Here is a 20525-nt window from a genome sequence, read left to right as displayed (position 1 = left end):
GACATCACTGATGGCATCACTGATGATGTAATTCATGTGATCATTTGATGCTTCTCGTCACACCCTAAGATAACCTTTGATAAACCCACTCTAGATTACATACTGCCACTCTCAAAACCATAGACACTTCAACACCAATAAGTACATACCCCATCACTGACTCTTAGGTCTAAACACTCATCCACTCACTCACCCGTACAGTCTCTCATACTTATGGTCACTCAGTACAGGAATATCATATGCACTCATACACCTATATAGACACTCCCACACCGCTACTCATCCATAGAGTTACTCACACATATATTCAGTCATGCAAGTAATTAATCACACTGCCACTTACTCACCTATACAATTATACACGAACAAGCTCGATTACTCATACAAATACTAGCAAATTCTTATGGTCTTATACAATCAATGATACAAGCATACACTCATCCATACAGCCACTCACACTATCACACACTCTCAGTTATATTTCTGTACTCCAACATACATATATGCTGCCGTTCACATATGTAGTAAATTACACATGTACTAATGAAATATATATTCACTCACTAACACAACCATACATACACTCACCCACCCATACAGTCCATCACAGATGCACTCTTAAAACCATGCACCCACTGACTCACCCACTCACACATCTATGCAGAGTTACACACACTCCACCCACACAAACACTCAGGCACCAATACAGATACTCAGACAACCAATCAATAACCCATATAGACACTCATGTAGCTGTTCACAAACCCATGCAGCTGCTTACACACCGACAGACAGATACAGACAGTCACACAGTTTAGTCACTAGTCCGCAGTTACATAGATTTAATCACTCACTTAGAGTCAGTCACGCACCTACTAACTCATCCATTCACACACTTATACACCCACTCATTCTTCCATAGGCCTTTCCCTATATATATAAAACATATTTAAACTTTACAGAAACACACAGTCACTGGATTATGTCATGAGGGATGTCATGAGTGATGTCATTTGAGATGTCAGTGATGTCACTGACCATGTCATGAGTGATGTAATATGTGACGTCATCAGCAGTGCATTGCGGGGGCGCGAGTTATAGTTAGCTGAACTAACTATAACGGGGGAATTTCTAGGGTTTTGTATGAGGGAAATGTCCAGCTAACTAGAACACCCCTGAAACCTATGTTTTTTTCAGTGAATATATATATATCTCCAACATTTACCCTTGTCGTCAGTGAAGGTAGAATCTTACTGGAGTGAGAGATCTGTGTGGAGGAAATAGCTGATGTTATTACCGATCTAAACACCTGCAAATCTCATAGTGAATTTTACAAGACCGTACTTCTAAATGCAGCATTCGAAGAGGCAGAAACAACTAGTAACCTTAGTTCCATGATTAATGGGGTAACCATCTCTCTTTTACCAGCTTTAAGGAAAGACCAGATAGACTTTTCTAACTATTGATTGATATCAATAATCTATGAGGATATCAAAATCCTGCAAAGGTGCCGGCAACAAGGTTATGCAAGGTGATACCATGATTGGTTCACACATCTAAGGTTGGGTTTGCTACGGGACACTATTGCACATTTTATGGCAAACTAAAGTCTCTCTGGAGGTAGCACTGGATAGCTCCTTAGATGCCGAGAAGGCTTTTGATTGGTTGAAGGGGACTATCTCTTCCGGACCTTCAAAAGAGAGGATCTTGGATATGAATTCACTGATAAGGTATAGTCTGCCACCCTATTTGCAAACTCATGTGCACCATCTATCTAGCCTTTGCTCTTAAAGAGATATTGAACTTTCAAGTTAATGTTATGTCCTTACCCTAAAGTCATGTTCCCATTAGGAACTGATGAAGCCTTAAGCTCAATGCATGCTCCCATAAGTACTTCCCATCTCAACTGCCCTTGTCATAACGGACTTCTAATGTTCTAAGACTTGATGGGTATTTAACAGAACCAACTCACATCTTGATACCTGGCATCCTACCTGGAAAACTACACTCCTGGCAAACAAATTCAATTTGCTTCACTTAGGTGGGATCATTGGTCTTTTAGAGGTATAGTATTGTGTGAAGCATTTTCATTCCTGTGCCTCTGTTCCATCGATTGGGATAGTTTACAGACATTGCAGTTAACTCAACAAATTCTGAAGTCTTTGACGTTCTCCCTCCCGCAGCCTCAAAGGTCAACATTAACCATGCAGCCACGGTTATTGAAAAAAATCTAGCTTCTGTAGGGAAACATGCAATAAAAAATGCTTGGGGTGATACAAAAACCCCAAAAGATGCTTGCTCTTTGCTATAATTTGTAGTATTCTTTGAGCTTTCAAGAGAAGAAGACCTATTCCTCTCTAAAGTTAGAACACTGATCAGACATTGTATTTATGTAGAGTTATTTACTTTGTGATGCTCTACGTAACTTCTGATTCCTAACAATAAGCCTCAACTGCTCATCTTAGGGACTCCTGCAGAGTCAAGACCACAGAGTAACTTAGTTGTTTAATTGTAATGTAACAGTAGAGGGGACCTCTGAATGTCAGTTGAAAGGACAACGTGGCCCATACCAGATAGTTTCCAGTAATGACTTCATGTCCGAGGACCGCAACGTCTAGCATCTACAGCAAACCTTGCTATCGATGCTGTGTGCATAGCCCATCAAGTGTGAGAAACTATCCTCAATTTAAATACTTTAAACCCTTCAAATAACAGCACCCCTGCCTCTGAGATGAAATTAAAGCGGGAATGCAAAGTTGCGAAAGGCTACAACACAGCTGGGTTATGTCAGCTTTGTTTTATTAGTTATGTCAGCTTTGTTGTATTGCTTGCTGCACAGACTCATTGTGATTATCACTGCATAATGGGTTTGCTAGCCTCAATCGTGAAGCAATCTCGAGATCTACAGTAAGGTTTTAAACGGTCTTGATGGAAAATGAACGCACAAGTTGGAGGTGGATAACCTCAAAGCTACCACCCCCCAAAAGGACAAAAACAACCCCCACCCTCCTAACCCAAAACAAGCACAGTTGTTAACCTTTGATTCAGGAATCAGACTGAATAACAAGATTTCTGAAAACTATCAAGACAACCGGAATCACAATAACCCCTATGAAACCAACAAAGTGGAACATAGGAATAAATACCTTAAATTATAAACCAGAAACTCCTCTTACTGGCCATTTTAATTTACGTGCCTGATTGAGATACAAACTGACATGTACACTTAAATATCATGACCACTAATGTAATTATCACACAAAGAAAAATAACAGACTACAATTACCAAATCGAATTATTAGTTACAACACTTGAGAACATTTAGCATCACTGAAGACAATACGATAAATGCAGAACAACTCCTCAAAGTCACCCAACTATTAAGAAGACTGCACACTATCAACGTAAAAGTAATTTATCACACTTTACTTAAAAGATGTCAGATAGTTCACCGAGCCTTGTAAAATACTGTTCTACACAATGACCTGATCTCAAAAGTCTTGTTCCTCAAACCTCTGTCACGCCACATTATCTAGTAAAACCATGCTTCACCACACTAAATTGGAGAGCTTTATTCAACTTCTCTCCACAGTTGATGGGTCTGTGTATCACTTAACACAAAGACATGCTGTGTGCATCATAAAGGAGAGACTCGCACCTAATTTGTGAAAGCAAAATCTATAAACAAAAGCTAAATAATCCACCAGGACATGACTGATCGTGATTTGGCGGCAGTCTTACTTTCTGATAAATTCCTCCACACATCAAGACAAAGTTTATTTTTATAGATGTACTCTTATCTGACAAAAACATATACATGATTATTTTGTCTGTCAGTGCATTTATAAAACGTTGCTCTCTTGTGCAGCTTCAGAATTTTCCCTGCTAATCATCATTAGTTACACCAAAGAAACCAATAAAAGTTTGGGAATCTAAAAAAAGGGATACATTTGACAACAGGCACTTACTTATAGCACCAAAAGGCAAATTATGATTACAATTTAAGGGGCTTTTAGATAGGTCAGGATGAATAGCTAACGGAGGAAGACGATGAAACTGTTTTCTTTGTATTTCAGATGTGGGCTCTTTTTATGTTGAATACGTTTGTTAAAAACATGCCACTAGCCTTGGAATGCAAACTACAAAAAAATAAATCGCTCAAATAAACCTTACCTAAATCCAGAGGTTCATCCTTTCCTTTAAGAATGGCCTGCAATACCGGACTCTCCCAAGGTCCCCCATCTTTCATGATTTGGGTCACAAGTCTTAGTTCCGTGTTTTCATACGGCAGCAAGATGTCATTGCAGTCCTGTAAATTAAACATAGTTTAGATTAGTAACCAAATTAATTACTATACATGATAATAACCCATTTAAGGTTTTGTAAGATTTTACAGCCCGATAGCTGGTCTCATCATTATGACATTCAACAGTACAGTCTTCCCATTAACTAAGAACTGGCATTAAAATAAACAAGCTAAGAAGTGGTTAACCCATACAAATAAACAAATTATTCATAATTGAATGTCCCTTATTTCTAATCCTAATTGGCTATGAGCTTTGAATCTAGGATCTTCACTTTTCAAGAAAGCACAGCAACTATAGTGAAGTATATCATACTGACAGGAAATTCAAAGTGCGGATATATCCAGCTATTTTACTGGTGTAACAGCAGGGTGGGGACAATGTATTCATGAATTTAAAGAAGTGATCAGCGAATGTGAACTAAGATTACAAGTAACTTTCCTACTCTCTCCTGTTAAAGCATTTTGAAATCAAACAGCAGAACAGCAAGGTCATCGCTAAACTCCAGAGGTACATACTTCAAAGAACAGAGAAATTTTTTAATGTGCTCATGCAAATAGGTTGTGGAGGTAGGTCGGATCCACTGAGATGTCCATTCTAGAGTCAATGTAATAGTCTTAAGAAAGGTGTGGCATTATCTCGAGGTGACCACACTGAAAATTTTAGATTGGAATGAACAGTGGTTGCTGCTTTTTAGGTCTCGCCTGAGACAGCGCTTTAGCGCTGCTCTGGCGAGACTTATAGTAAGCGAGTTTTGGAAGTGCAAACAGTGGCTTTTCAGGCCTCCAAATACAGTGCATGTGCGCCATCCGGGCGCGCGCACCATTTGGAGGCCTGAAAGCACTCGTTTGCTTTCACTTTCGCGGGCCACACAGCCGCTTTGAAGTGTGATCGCGATCGCGATCACTTACATTTCGCGGGCGCTTTGATGTCCTCAGTGAGCCGCGCGGCCACTGAGGACATCAAAGCAGCCGCGAAAGTGCTCAACATATGCCAGCCTGCGTGCCTCTCTCCCCTACCTCCGCACAGAGAACTTACTTTTAAGTAACTTACTACAACTGACAGGGTAGCAATACACTTGTGCCAATTTTCTATGTTCTCAAACAAACCTCCTTTAAATGTAAAGAACATACGTAATTTGGATAGTATATTTTCCTTTTTTACAGCATTATGCAGTCCAGTAAGACTCTGATAGTAGGCGCTATATAACAAATTGTTTATCATTTGCGGTGCATTCTTACTCAATGGTTCCTCCTTTCGGTCAATTGCTTCATTCCCCTTCCTAATGTCCACCTTTCCCTAGCTAAACCTACCTACACCCTTCTGTTTCCCAATCATTCCTTTGACTTACTTTTACTTCCTTCTCCTTTCTACCTTGCAGTTCCCAATTGTTCATTTTGTTCCTTCTCAGTTCTTTCTCCATCGTTCCATTCTCAGTCTTGATTTCTTTCTTCTTGTTCTATTATTCTCACCCTGTGCTTTATTTCCTCACAAAATCGTTCTCATCTTCAGCTCTTCTTTTCTCTCAATTTATGCCATTCACTTCATTTGTTTATTCACGTTCCTTCCTTATTCTCCAATTTTATGTGTTTCCTCTATCTTTACTCGTCCTTTCATCTACCCTTTTCATTTGTTTCTTAACATTTTCACTTTCCTTCTCCCACCGTCTTCGCCACCCTTTTGCTTTGACTCCTTCCTCAATTCTCCCCTTTCACTTTCCTCCTGCCCGTTTCCTCTTTCCCCCTTTCACTCCCTATTGAGGCCATGCTTTTGCACATCCCTTCTTGTCTCGTGCCAGGGGCAGGCCGTGTTGTTTCCTGTCCCTGGCCGTGCGTAAACGGGGCTTTTGTAATTGTAAACCAGTTCTCTGCATGAAATGCACGTCCTGACCGCGCTCTGGTGATAAGAGCGTGAGCTGGAGTAATCAAAGAGAGATGTGCAGCTCCTATTTCAAAACTCGGCAAAAAATGCCCTCGGGACACCTAAAGTGAACCAATTCTTCGCGAACCCCTCACAATCCCCTCAGTGCCGCTCAAGGGTGGAAGTGTGTGTGTGTGTTGTGGGGGGGGGGGGGTGTCACTGCAGGCTAATGCGTCGTCAAAGATAGACGTATGTACTTCAGACACAGAGCAGAACAAACCACTTCTTAGCCCCCTTGAGAACAAGCATTTGCAATGCAATAGGTCTCGCATTTATGCGAGTTTGAGCTATTAACATTGCAAATAACAATTACTTTTATCTTTGTTTTTAAAACATAAATAAAAGGCGGTGTCATTTACAATGCCAATAGCTTAAACTTGCGTAATTGCGAGACCTTTTGCATTGCAAATGCTTGTTCTCTTGTGGAAAGAGTACTGGGTCTACTGCAAAGGGCCTACTTGCTTGATAAATAGCAATGCAAAAACTACTCATCTAGGAACAGACTGGTTTGAGGACGCTGAACTAATGCAACTCCACAGGAGACCTTATTTATTTTATAATTTCAGCGAATATGCAGATTTTCTGTGATTTTGGCCATAGGCCTAGGGGTCAGGGCATCCCTACACTGCCTTCTTTCACATTTTTGGAGGCTCAGTACTGAGTCCCAAGTCCTAAGATGGATGCCGCCACATCCTTGTTCATATGGTGGCAGCCAATCAGATCTCACCTTGAGAGCCCACAGTTTGATTATATAAAGTTTTTGAGAATTAATTGCTCAAAAACTACTTAACAGATTTACACCAAATCACAAAAAGCACTCTTTCTGGACCATGATCTCACTTTGTATCAAATGTGGTGTAAAGTAGTTGGGGCTGTAGCTGTGTTTAGAAGTTCCTAAAAAAAAATGAAATGGAAAAATCCATTTTCAGCCTCCCCTTTTTCTCTGCTCCCTCTTGACTAATCACTCTGAATCTTTCCAGAATGAAGCGGAGATGAAAACCATGTTTGGGGGGAAAGTTTTGTAAAGACTCAGCAAACGGTAACAAAGTCAGAAGCAAACCAAAAATGCCTTTTCTATGGAAACAACATCCTAACTAACTACCCAATGGAAATCACCATTGGGATATATATAAATATATCTCTCTCTTCGCAGGGGAAAACGAGCGTGGACCACGCTTCTGTACATATATTCTTTTTTATTGAAATCAGTCTGCCATAATGCGTTTCAGCCATTACTGGCCTTGATCACATGAAAACCCTGGACCTGCTGATCGGCTCTTTTAAAGTGACAGTGCTCAACAATCAATTAATGGATGTGGACAACAGACTATCCAAGCGTACGTATACACCATTATATATGTATAAATACTTTTTTAGGTCTCGCCTGACCCAGCGCACGCGCTGGTCTGGCGAGACTTTTTGAGAGGGCTCCAAAAAGTGCTACCAGGCCAGCCTAGACCTACAGTGAATGTGCGGGAGCACGCGCGCCGCGCTTGACCACGATTGCTTTCACTTTCGCGGCCGCACGGCCGCTTTGATGTTTACCGCGATTACTTTCGCAGCCGCACGGCCGCTTGTTTTTAAATTGTACTCGCATTCTTTCTCACCTCCTGGGTGGTTAAATGGAGTGATATCACATCTCTCTTTACGTAGTCACAAAAGAAGGCTGCACAGAATCAAGTTGATTCCATTGTTGCCTCCTGCATAAGCTTGCAACAGAATTCCTAGGCTACTCTTTGTTGATTCCATTGTTGCCTCCTGCATAAGCTTGCAACAGAATTCCTAGGCTACTCTTTGATAAAGCACTCGAAATGAAGATTTGTCGCCACATTTAACCATGCAGGAATACGCTGCATTGCTAACTTCAGTTGGTTCGGAATATGGGTTGCTAGTGGTTGTTTATTAAACAGCTATGGGTCATTAATTGCTCTGGGAGCTCATGGCAAGGAAGTTGCTGCTCTTGGAGACGCCATCTTGTGGCGCCCTGGGACCCACGCCCAGTCTGTTAAGCCTTGCAAACAGGCTGCAGCAAGAGCCAAGTAGAGTGGATTAACGGGGAGGTTTTTGTGGAGCTGGATGGACGCACACACCCGGGCACCGGCTTGCCAGTGTCGGACCTGGTTACCAGAGTTGTTTTTTTAATTCTTGTATTCGTGATTTCCTAAAATAGCTCAAATCATAAACCTGTTAAAAGCAAACACATGTCTATGTTGGTTCAAAGGCAGTGATCACCTTTCTCCTTTCTCCTTAAGAAATTGGGATGGTGAATGGCAGGAGTAGTCCAAGTAAGTTTTTCTGTTAAGCTAAGCAAAATTTGCTTACAGCCTTTGACACATGTTCAGAACAGAGAATAACGAGCTTTGTTTGGAGGCCACTTCTAGGCTGTGCTGTATGTAGTCCTTGCACCTTTTAGAGTTCTAATTAAAATGGCAAAGTTCTGCTTCTGGGGCCACACGTCATGTATCATTCCATAGAGTGATCCATTTACATTCTAATGCGAAAAACATTTTCTTTAGAATCATTAGATTAGTCTAGAATTTTAGAAAGTATTATCTTTCTAACCGTCTAACAGAAAGATTAAGGAAAAGGCACTTTTTACAGCCAATTTTTTGGGATACTTTGTTGGTATGGGAGGGGGATTCAGTTGAACTAACTTCTTAAAAAGATTGTTTGCCGCTACATAATCTCTTAATATTCAGTTCTGATTAGCAGACCAGACTGGATGTCGTGATGCAGGATTCTTTTCTGCAGTCTGTGCACCTGATAAAGGCCTGGCTGACGTTTGCACTTTGGTTATCCATTGATAGATTGGTCTGTGTCGCATTAGAAATTTCCGAGCTGCGGATCCTCTCTGCCCTGTCCTTGCTGTGCTGCAAGGCGACCTGAGTGAGTCCCTTGCTCACTTTGCCACTGGATTCAAGCAAGCCTGGCTGAAGACAGCTGAAATGCCAGAAACCGGTCCTAGGAAGCTTGTTTCTGGTCCAGGGAAGGCATGGCTTGGCAGTTCGGGCTGGACTGTTCCCATGAGGCACAGGGTCAGACTGATTTGCAGATGACCATGTCTGAACTGGGGTGGCAGAGTGGGCTAAAGAACGGTGATGGATCAAACCCAGATCTGTTGACTGGGTGTGAGTGTTTGATTGGTTCTGATGCTCCGTCCATCACCACACCCTTTTGTCCCCCCCCCCCCCTTTTGTACCGCAAGGCGACCTGATGTCACAGTCCTTTAATATTAATCTGTCTTCACGAAAATATATCTGTAGTCACTTGGAAGGAAAGCCACCCTTTCCTTATGTTCCTGTGTTGTGGGTGGGTCTCTGGTTGTGTTGTAGTAAGCATGATTCGTTCTGGTTCAGTATTTGCAGTCACCTAGTTTGACTTTCAGCGATATTACTGTTGTATGCCAATCCCGTGTGTTAGTTGGCCTGCTTCCCAGATCTGCACTTTAAAGGACGAGCGGCAAGCATTAAACATGTATTCCCCAAATACTGTAATGGCATTTTACACACCGGCTTCTGGTGCCAAGGAAGGCCTTGAAGGGAGAAGTTCTTAAACTGTATGTTGTCTTACAGCTGGAGTGGTCGAACTTGAAGCTGGGGAACTGGGTTCGAGTCTCGACAACGACGCTCAACATGCTACGATTTTGGGCAAATCACTTAATCCCCCCCCACCCCCCCCTAACAAAAATTAAGGTGTCCCTGTCTAACGAAACTGCTTTTCATGTAAAGCGCTCCGATACTTGATATCTTCCGGTCTAATTCGCGCAATAAAAAGAAAAACATGCATTGGCATTGCCAATAGGTCTCGCCTTTGGGACCTTATAAGTATTTAGTTACGCAGCACAATATCCTTGGTGCAACAACACCAACTGTTGCATGGCTAAACACTTATAAGGTCCCAAAAGCGAGACCTATGCCAATGCTTGTTTTTTACTGTATTACACAGGTATGACTCTTTACTCTGCATTTAAGCTGTATAAATACAAAATTATTCATGATGAATACTATATGGCACAAATGCAATTTTTCATTACTGTCAATTTTGTACACAATCCACTATCATTTTTGTGCAAATATTTTTAAGTGTCAAAATTAATCATCACAAACCCTACCCAGCTAGGATTTGTTCAATGATCAAATCTTGAAAGTGACAAGTGCTTAGAACGTATTGCATATGCAAAACATATAACCATGAATGAAAATTCTGCTTTTCTCTTGACAGGTCAATATGCTTGTATAAATACTGCTTCTGTATATACACCAACATGCTATGGCACGTGCATACTGCACACTCACATAAATTTATATATGGCGGACGGGGCCTGATGTCTGACAAGATGGCCGTGTGAACCGGGAGCTCCGCCGGGGCCACGTTAAAGGCTCGTGATATCCATGCCAAATCCTGTTCCTGCAACGCTAAAATTGCCAGCGGGACAGTGAGCGCTACTGCCCGGTGTCCGAAAACGGGAGCGATGCCAAGCATGACAGTGAGGAGACTGCGCAGAGCTGATGGGGCCGGCTGACGCGGAAGGCCTCCGGAGCGAGTAGGCGGTGCCAGAGTTGACCACGTCCGGGGGTCGCAATATACCTGGCCGCGAGTGGGTGCCGCAGAGGTGAGAGGCCCAGGAGCACCCAGTCTGACCCCTGAGATCCTGTGCCATGCCATCTGACCCGCCCGGTAAAACCCGTGGAGCCGGGCGGTATCGAACGGAGGCGGGCTTTTGGCTGAGGGAGTGCACCAGGCAGCCCGCATTTCCTGGTCTTGCGAAGGAAGGGGCTGGCTGGAATTACCCCCCCCCCCAACCCACACCCATAGAGGGAGCTCCTACCACAGAGGGCCGTTGCAAAGGCCAGCCCTCAATTCACATCATCCGTGAAGGAAACAGGTGCCACCACTGCGCCATTGATCTGTGCGCCCGGGTTCTGCTCGAAGAAGGGGATCTCTGCATGGGGCTACCTCTCCAGTCCTTGGGGCGCCCTGTGATGCTGGGCAGTGCCGGGGGGGGTAGCAGAATGGAGGTTGGCCAATAAAGGGAGTCACACTGGCGATCCTTTGAAGACAGGCCTGCACAGGTGGGGTAGCGGAGCTGGCCCCTCCTCGCATGAACAGTACAGGCCAGTGGGGCAGAGACACACGACAAGTGGGGTCTGTTTGAGCTCTGGGGGGATATATGGTCCTTCTGTTCAGTCAGTTCTGCAGTTTGACCCTAGTAGAGCGAAATGAGATCAGCGGGACAAAACGTTTAACAAGGACACTTGAACTGAAGGACTAGGTGTCTTTTACCCTGCGAATTTCATGGGGGCGGTCCTGCACAATTCCCCGATACGCCATTAGGACACCGGGGAGCAAACGGGGCATCCACCATTTTGCATTTCTATTGAAGTCCCATCCGGTGCACGATGAAGCCCAAGGGAGCCGCGCAAGTACAGTGCAACAAACTGGACAAATATGCGGTTCCGAAGCACCCGCCCACGGAGGAGTTGGCCGTTGGGGGCCAGGAGGTGGCACCCGAACCATCATTAAGCTCGATAATGGCGGCTATCTATGTTCTCGGAACGACACGGGAGACAAAGATTGATAAAATTTCAATTGAAATGAACCATGATCAGTGCGAACATGAACAAGACCTCGGAGAGGGTCACAAGAGCGGAGACCAACATAACTGAGTTGCAATTTACCACGCGTAGGTTGGAAGAGCGGGTTCAGCAGTTGGCGCACCAGCACAAACAGGTGGCCCTGAAGCTGGAGGACCAGGAAGGTAGGGCCTGACGCAACAACAAACGAGTGGTGGGGGTCCCAGAGGGGGCGGAGGGCCCTAGCATGGATCTTGGAAGACCTCATATTGACTCATCTTAAACCCAAACAGCTCTCCACCCTTTTTACAGTGAAGCGGGCCCACAGAGCTCCGGTCCCTCCGCCGAAACCTGGGGCTCCCCCTAGGACAATTATCGCACAGATCTTGAATTATTGGGATCGGGAAGCTATTCTGCAGGCTGCTCACATTCAAGGCGATCTGGCCTACGAAAACACAACTGTCAGATTTTTCCCAGATTTCACTTTGAAGGTGCAGCAGGAGCGCCGCACTTGGATGGAATCTAGCGTGCCCTGAGGGAGCGGGGCATCAAGTATATGATGTTCTTTCCGGCGAAACTGAAAGTCATCGATAAAGGCAGATCCTGGTTATTCACGGCCCCCTCTGAGGTGCAGGCATGGTTGTATGAGGGGGGCCACAGTGAAACAGTCAAAGCAGGGAAGAGGGATGGAGAGACACTTGGGATCGTATGTCTGGTTCTTTCAGTGGAGCCGAAGGACTGGAGCGGCGAGAGACACAACATCGGCAACCATTAAACCCAGCGGCCTCAGAGACTGGTGGAAAATGAGACTTGTTGCACGCACTTGGGGGTGGACGCGCTGTCAGCTGCACCACGTTAAGTATAGAGAAGTACCTGCTTAATGGGTCTTTGCGTTCGCCATGTGGGGTGGCAACGTGAACTGTGATAATGTTTTGCAAAGGAACTGTACTGGACTCGGACTGGATAGTGGCTCTGGGGAGATTTAGGGTGGTGACCCTTGGCAGCCCCCATTTGATTGTTTTTTGTGTGTTTTTTGGGGCGTCAGGTGCTCTGCTAGTTGGGGATGTGGGTTGTTCTAGGCCTACCAAGCAGGATAGCAGGGAGGGGGCTTGTAAGTAACGGGGTTTCTTCTTCGCAATTTTAGTTTGTATGTTTCAGAATATTATTGCCATCCGGAGAGACCTGGGTCTTAGGATAGGGGGATCCATGTCGATAGATAGTTTTTTTGTAGAATGTTGATGTGTTCAATGCTTCCTATTGTCTATAAATACGGGCTGGGCGGTGAAGGGTGGTACAAGGTGGGGGATAGGGGACTGTACACTTCCCAGATGAATACACAGTGGGCAAAGCAACTCAAGGTGTTATCGTGGAATGTGAAGGCCTGGGGGACAAGATTAAGCGGACTATGGTTCTTCAATATTTGCATAGGCACTACCAAGACATAGTGCTCCTCCAGGAGACGCACTTGAAAGGTAACAATTATTTAGCTCTAAATCGGTTTGGCTACACCCTGCCGGCTCACTCCAGGTTCACTTCAGACTCAAGGGGAACGGCGATACTGTCCAAAAACTCGCTATCACTGGTAACCAATCGCACGTGGTGTGATCATATGGGACGATACGTAGCAATCACAGGCAGGGATGTGGGAAGGTCTTATCCTGAATATTTGTTCTGTATATATACTGCCTAGGATGCACGGGGTGACATTTCCTGAGCTTAGTAGGCTCCTGTTAGACATGCCTTTGGGTACCTTGATTATGGGGGGAGACATGAATGAGTCGATGTCACAGGAACTAGACAGAGACACTAACTCACAGGACCCCGGGGGCACAGCCACTGAACGCGTTTGTGAATGCAATGGGGCTAGTAGAACTCTGGAGAGCACACAATCCGGATACTCGACACTACACCCGTATCTCTGCGGCACACGGCAGCGGTTCTCGCTTAGACTATATTTTAACGCACACTATTTCAAATGGTCTTTTACGAGCCGGAAGCCACAGGGCTCGAGAATATCGGACCACTCCCCTGCATAGGTATGGCTGTGGGGCCCTGAGAGAGAGTGGTCGGTACCCCCATGCTTAGACCCATACTTGTTCAGGGACCGTGAGTTCCAAGACAAGTTTCAGGAACGATTGAAGCAATATTTTGCAGAGAATGTGGAGACTGTTCAGTCTCACTGTGTGCTATGGGTAGCATATAAGGCGGTATCGAGAGACTTTGTGCAAGCAGAAGTGGGGACCAGCCACAAGGAAAAACGGGTGCAATGCGATAATCTGGAACAAGAGATATTGTTACTTGAGACTGCGCAGAGCGCAGACTCGGGGGTGAGGCAGGGCGCAAACACGCGATTCAGTTTAAACAGAAGGAGCTAACAGATATTGGTGCAAATTTGGCACGTGTGCATGCAATAGTGAGACAAAGGCGTCTGTACGTCCTGGGGGACAACGCTAATAAGGTTATTGCGTGGCTGGAAAGGAGGGACAGAGGTCGGAATTGGATCCCAAACATACAACCGACGGAAGGCGCGTCACGACTGGTAGGGGCAGATATCGTAGAGGCTTTCGTACAATACTATGAGGGGATCTACCAGTCACAGACTGGGAGAGAGGAAGCAGACTGTACTGAGTTCCTCAGGGATATAGCGCTGCCTACGGTTGGTCCGGAATATCGAGACACCGCTGATCTGACTGTGGAGGAAGTTAAAGGGGCTATGGGGGATCTGCAGGCAGGGAAGGCGCCGGGCCCCAATAGATTCCCGGCAGAATCATTCAAATGTGTGGCAGGGACGGTAGCCCCATATCTGCTGGGTATGTTCAACGACACACAGGTAGCAGGCCAACTGCCGGAAGATCTAAGACCGGCGACCATAGTTGTGGTGACCATAGTTGTGGTTCATAAAGAGGGCAAGCCATAGGAGCTTTGCAGCTCCTACAGACCGATCTCATTAATTAACTTCGAGGCCAAAGTGCTAGCAAAGGTCTTGGCAAACAGATTAAGCCTGATTATTTAATCCCTGATCCACACGGACCAGTCTGGCTTTATGCCCCATAGGAGCACTAGACTCAATCTCCGGCGCCTCTATGGCGTGATGCATGTAGTATTCCAACACCCAGGAGTACCGGCCGCACTTCTGTCCCTCAACGCCCATATGGCGTTCACCAGCATCAAATGGGCATATTTGTTCGCTGTTTTGACCAAACTGGGCTTTGGGCTGAATTTCCAGGCCTGGGTGCGGCTCTTATACACGGCACCGCTGGCGCGGGTCAGGATGAACGGGACGATGTCTAGGGTCTTCAAGCTACACAGAGGCACGCGACAGGGCTGTCCGCTCTCCCAGATTCTTTTTGCGCTGGCATTTGAACCGCTAGCCTCGTGGGTGCGGGGCGACCCGGTAGTAAGGGGCATTGACACGGGGGAGGTTGGGAGGAGCGCATTTCCCTTTATGCCGATGATGTCCTCCTCTATGCACACCGCCCCAGACAAACATTCCATAGACTTTTCCACATTTTAAGGTCTTTCAGAGAGTACTCTGGGTATTGCATTAACTGGGACAAGTCCTTAGTGTTCTCGCTGGCGGGAGCACCTCCGGTGTGGACATCTGCATGTAAGGATCTGAGACATAGGGAGACTTTTAAGTACCTGGGTATATGGATCACTAAGTACGAAACAGACTTTCTGCACCTGAATGTCTATGCACAACTGGATAGACTGAAGGGAGATGTGGCCCACTGGCGAAGACTGCCGGTTTCGCTCATGGGACGCGCTGTCCTGTTCAAAATGATGGCCCTGCCGCGTCTACTGTACGCACTACAGAATACTCCTTTTCTGGTCCCAGAGGGTTTCTTAAGTGCACTGGAAGCTGATCAGCGCACGTTGCTGGGGGAGGTTGGGGGGAGCAGAAGTGCCCTACGAAAGCTACAACTGGGGGTATATGAGGGAGGACTGGCGGTACCGGACCTCAAAGTATTATTGGGCGACAGCTTGTCAACATTAATGGGTGGGTTTTCTCCTCTACCGGGGAACCAGCGTTTCGGGGGGACCTAATGACCCTGGGTAGGGGCAGCTATCTCTCAGCCCTTTACAAGGAACGAAGGAGCAAATCAATCCTCCCGACTCACACGGAGGCAGTGGTTACAGTGTGGCGGAAAGCAACCAAGATGACGGGGTGGGAAGCCAAACTCACGGAGCAAACCCCATTATGGGAAGGGGACTTTCTGAGCAAACGGCGCGCTTAGGGGGCTTCCGTGGCTGGAGTAACATCGGTATAGATCTCCTTGGCGATGTTTAGAAAAAGGGGAAGATGCTAGACTTTGCCACCATGCAATCGGAATATCAAACAGGGAGGGGGAATTTTTGAGATACTTACAGCTGAGACATGCACTACACTGCCATTTGAAGGAGGGGGACCAATTGCCAGGATATGCTCCGTTGTAAGATAGGCTTCTGCTCGATCCAATGATCGACAAGGCCATTTCACTCACGTATGAAAAACTGATAACACACCGGACACCCTAGGGCCATTTCGAGAGGCGTGGGAGTCCGAACCTGATCTCCTCGAGGATGACGACTGGGCAGAGGCCCTACAGCCCTACAAAACTCCAGAGAAATAGCGATAAGGGCACGATTTCGCTTAGTCCAGCTCAGAGTTCTTCATAGGTCATACCTCCCTAGGACAGTGCAGCATCGCATTGGGTATTGCGGGTCCGATAAATGTATGCGGGGCTGTGATGAGTCCGGGACATTCTTTCATATCATGTGGGCGTGCCCTAGGATACAAAGGTACTGGGAGAACGTAGCCCAGGTGATGTCTGAAGTGGTGGGCACCACGGTCCTGGTGGACGCTACGTGGCATATCTTAGGAATGACTGGTGATCTGGTATTGCCCAAATGGGCCACAGTCTGGCTCACAGTATCGGGTGCAGTGGCAAAACCAAATATTGCTCGACTATGGGGTGCCAGTGAGGTCCCGTCGATGGAGGGATGGAAAAAGGATCTAGACTGGTGTCAAGGGGCGGAACATACTGTGTACCAGAGTAGAGGATGCCTACGGAAATGGGAGAAGATCTGGGGGCCTGGATGGCCTACAGGGGGGATTTGTTGACCTATTAAAACCAACAAACAGAGTGCAAGTAATTACTGGGTCAAAAGAGATCGCCGTGAGGACAACAGAGAACTGCGGGAATTGTACATTGTGAACGTTGTTATGGTCTAGTGTGCGCTAATCCACTGCGGAGTATACTGTGCCATCTTTATGGAAGCATTTTGTTTTTGTTAATAAAAAGATGTTTCAAAAAACCAATCTACATATGGCTTGTAATTCCAATGATATTTTCAACAATCTTTGAGTATAAATCTATATATTTGTTCCATACTCCGATTATACTGATTGCAATGCAGTACAATTCCTGTCTCATTTGTTGCATATCATGTTCAATCTTATGTGCAAATAACAATCACCGAATAAAGTGACTTTGTGCTCACAAAACCTTTCCAGCCAGGATTTGTTTACTAAAGTGCCTAGTGCAGAAAGTGCTTTTGTTATTATTTGTATCAATACATGTTGCTGCAGATTATACCTATATTGACAATGTATTGCTAGTTCATCTACAGCAATGGATTAAGTGCATAGAGTGAATACAAGTTAAGATTTCCAACTCATTAAAGTGCATTATTTTAGATAAAATTAATTCATCTACAAGTTGTTATAAAATGCTACATTAAAACCATGAAACCTTAAAACCGTAATGAACATATGTAAGGCTGGTGTCCTGAGAAAATACACTCCCATATTGCTTTGGGGCCTGCTACATTATAACATTTTGTTACAAATGTGTGTGACGATCTTCGCTTGTATTCAGGCCTCCCGGATGCTTTGTATCCAACTCTAGGATATACCCGGTTTCCAATTGCCTAAACCTTTCCTCCCGGTTCCTCCTCTTTTTTTAACTGGGACTGCATTGATTATAAAATATTTAAAATCACTATTCTGGAATTGTTTAAAGTGTCTAGCCACCGGATAACTGGGATTATTGTTAACTATGGCCCTAATATGCTGCAGGATCATCTCATGCGCTTGCAGTTTGGTACTGCCTACATACTGTAAACTGCATTCCAGTATGTAGACCACGTGATCAGTTTTGCATGTTAAATGTTTGTCGATCACCTGCATTTTGTTGCTAAATGCTGTCTGGTAAGAGGTTTTGTTAATGCCATACATACAGGCTTTGCCAAGTCCCTATTTGTATATCCTCTGGGCTACTCTTCACAAGAGCATTTCCCATTGATGCTGTCTTCCTGTAAGTGATTGCTGGTGTTCTACGTAAAAGATGGCCTACCACTGGGTCATCTAAAACAATTGGCCAATTACGCTTTATATGCCTCTAAGCTGTTTTTCCTGCTTGGTGTATGTTAAAATCAGTCTTGTTGGTTCAATCATTAGATCACTGTGATTTTTGGTATCTATGCCTTTTTGCCTCATGTTACATTGCAAGAGGTCGGACCTAGCTCGTTGTCTAGATTGTGCTATAGTGCCATCTATAGTTTCAGTTTTATAACCTCTTGCTAAAAATCGCTCATTACTTTCCTGTTGCTTTACGGCTAAGTCTGCCTCATCACTGCATATCCTCCTTATCCTTAACATTTCTCCATAAGGGATACTTTGTATAAGGTGCGCAGGATGCGAGCACGTAGCATGCAGTACGGTATTACCAGCTGTTTGCTAACAGTGCATAGAGGTAGTGATCTTGTTTAAAATGTGAACCTGGACATCTAAAAAAAAGTCACCTTCTCCGAACTGATGGTATAAGTAAAATTTGAATTCATATTATTTACATAAATCAGTGAGATAAACTCGACTGCACTTTGCTCTGTTCTACGCCAAATTATAAATAACTCATCGATATATCTAAGCCAGGTTACTACATTTTCCTGAAATATGTAGCCAAATTGCTTCTTGAGGACCAGCTCCTCCCACCAGCCCATATGCAAACAAGCACAGCTGGGAGAGAAGCTGGGCCCCATAGCCACACCCTGGACTGGTTGGTAAATCTTATTTTCAAACATGAATATATTATTTTCAAGCCAGAACAAAAGCATGCTAATTAACATCCGATTGTGGTGTGCATATTTAAGAGGACGATAACTCAGAAAGTGCTCAACCGCTCTGATGCCATCTTTATGTCTAATGCTCGTATAGAGTGATGTGACATCAAAAGCTATTAAAAGATACCCAGGACTCCATTGTATATTTTCAATTTTGCACAAGAATTCACTTCTGTCTTGTACATATGATTTTTCACATGTTCCTGCAAAAAATAATCAATGCACCTAGACATATTTTCAAGAGGGCCATCACAAGCTGCTATGATTGGCCTCCCCAGTGGTTTTAGCATGTTCTTGTGAACTTTCGGAATAAAATATATAACCGGAATAGTAGGGTGAATTTATATTCCTCCAAGCTTAGTAAGCCCACACTTTTCCACACTAAGAGTTTGGTAAAAAAGTAATCTTGGGTACTTTTCAATTTTTAAAGCAAAGTTTTTCTGTAACATTTAGCATTGTTGAGCTGTGATAATGCTTCTTCCATGTAATCAAGTGGCCACAGGACGAGGTTACCTCCTTTATCAGAATTTCTGACCACTACTTGTTTTTCCTTTTGCAATTTCTCAATCAGCTGATGGTATTTCCTTTCATGATCTGTGAGTTTCCTCTTTGTTTTATTAAGATTAACGTTCATATTTTTAATTTGCGCTACCACCTGTTCATTAAAAACATCCAAGGAATCTTCGAGGCATCACTGAGGTGAACTTAGATCTGATTTTAAAGCACACATTTCTTGAGGTAGCGTTTTTGCAATTTTTGATCTCAGTTGTTTTTCACTCACAACTTCCCCACTATCTGGGATCATATTTTCCTTCTGTAGATCCTGGAGATCTTGAAGTAGGTCTAAACCTGCCACTACTAAGTTGGATATATTTGAGGAAAATGTCATTACTATATTGATGTCAACATTCTTTGATTGACTTTGAAGTTGGTGGTATTTCTTCAACTTTAGCCTTCTTATAAATGTATACACGTCTGTCAGTTCTAGTTGGCGTGTAGTTGAAGTTGCTTTTGGGCCAATAAGATAATCCTAAAGTGAGTAATTGATGTTCAGCTGCATTGAGGTCCACATGGGCTAGATTGATTATTGTATTGGCACTGGTGTTAACACTAGGTAGTTGTTGACCTTCCACTACTTGCATTTCCAGTGACCATGCCCGCGAGCGTGCTGTCTTCTTGTTGCCTCCGCCTTGGGCCGGCCTTTCTTCTTTCCAGTCTTCTTTTGTTGTTATGTTTTTTTACGGGTCTGCTGTTCCTCGGGCGTAGTGTCTCTTCTGCTTTGTCTTAAAAAATCTAACTCTGCTCCCAAGGATAATTTGGCTAGGTCTTGTGGCGCTCGCTTCAGATTCTGATTGGCGATGATCCTTGCCTATTTAATATGCCATTTGTTGGTTTACTAGCCCTACCATTTCTCAGAGTCGTATTTACGTGAGAACGTAAAAATCTGCCCATTTTCATAGTCCTCTTTTAAATTTATAGGATTTTCTTATCCTCCTCTTTGTGCAGTCTCGCCATAATCTCTTCATGTATTTTTGCTTTTGCTAGGAATCTACTGGCTCCCACACACACTACAGTCACACACATTACAGTCTCACACACACTACAGTCTTCCAACCCGTACTCG

At 44.5% G+C, this 20525-nt stretch overlaps 1 protein-coding gene across 3 annotated transcripts in view; it reads right to left on the bottom strand.

The window, feature by feature from the left end:
* Positions 1-20525, bottom strand: part of ZNF654 (zinc finger protein 654) — a 173139-nt gene that overhangs the window by 106615 nt on the left and 45999 nt on the right. For all 3 annotated transcript variants that reach the window (XM_085622680.1, XM_085622678.1, XM_085622679.1), the window contains exon 4: positions 4174-4309. In XM_085622680.1, coding sequence (XP_085478806.1) covers positions 4174-4309 — 136 coding nt within the window. The remainder of the gene's footprint in view (positions 1-4173; positions 4310-20525) is intronic.

The sequence above is a fragment of the Triturus cristatus genome, chromosome 8 (genome assembly GCF_964204655.1).
Source record: "Triturus cristatus chromosome 8, aTriCri1.1, whole genome shotgun sequence".
NCBI lineage: Eukaryota > Metazoa > Chordata > Amphibia > Caudata > Salamandridae > Triturus > Triturus cristatus.
The sequence above is the reverse complement of the archived record's forward strand: the minus strand, read 5'-3'. Positions and strand labels throughout refer to the sequence as shown.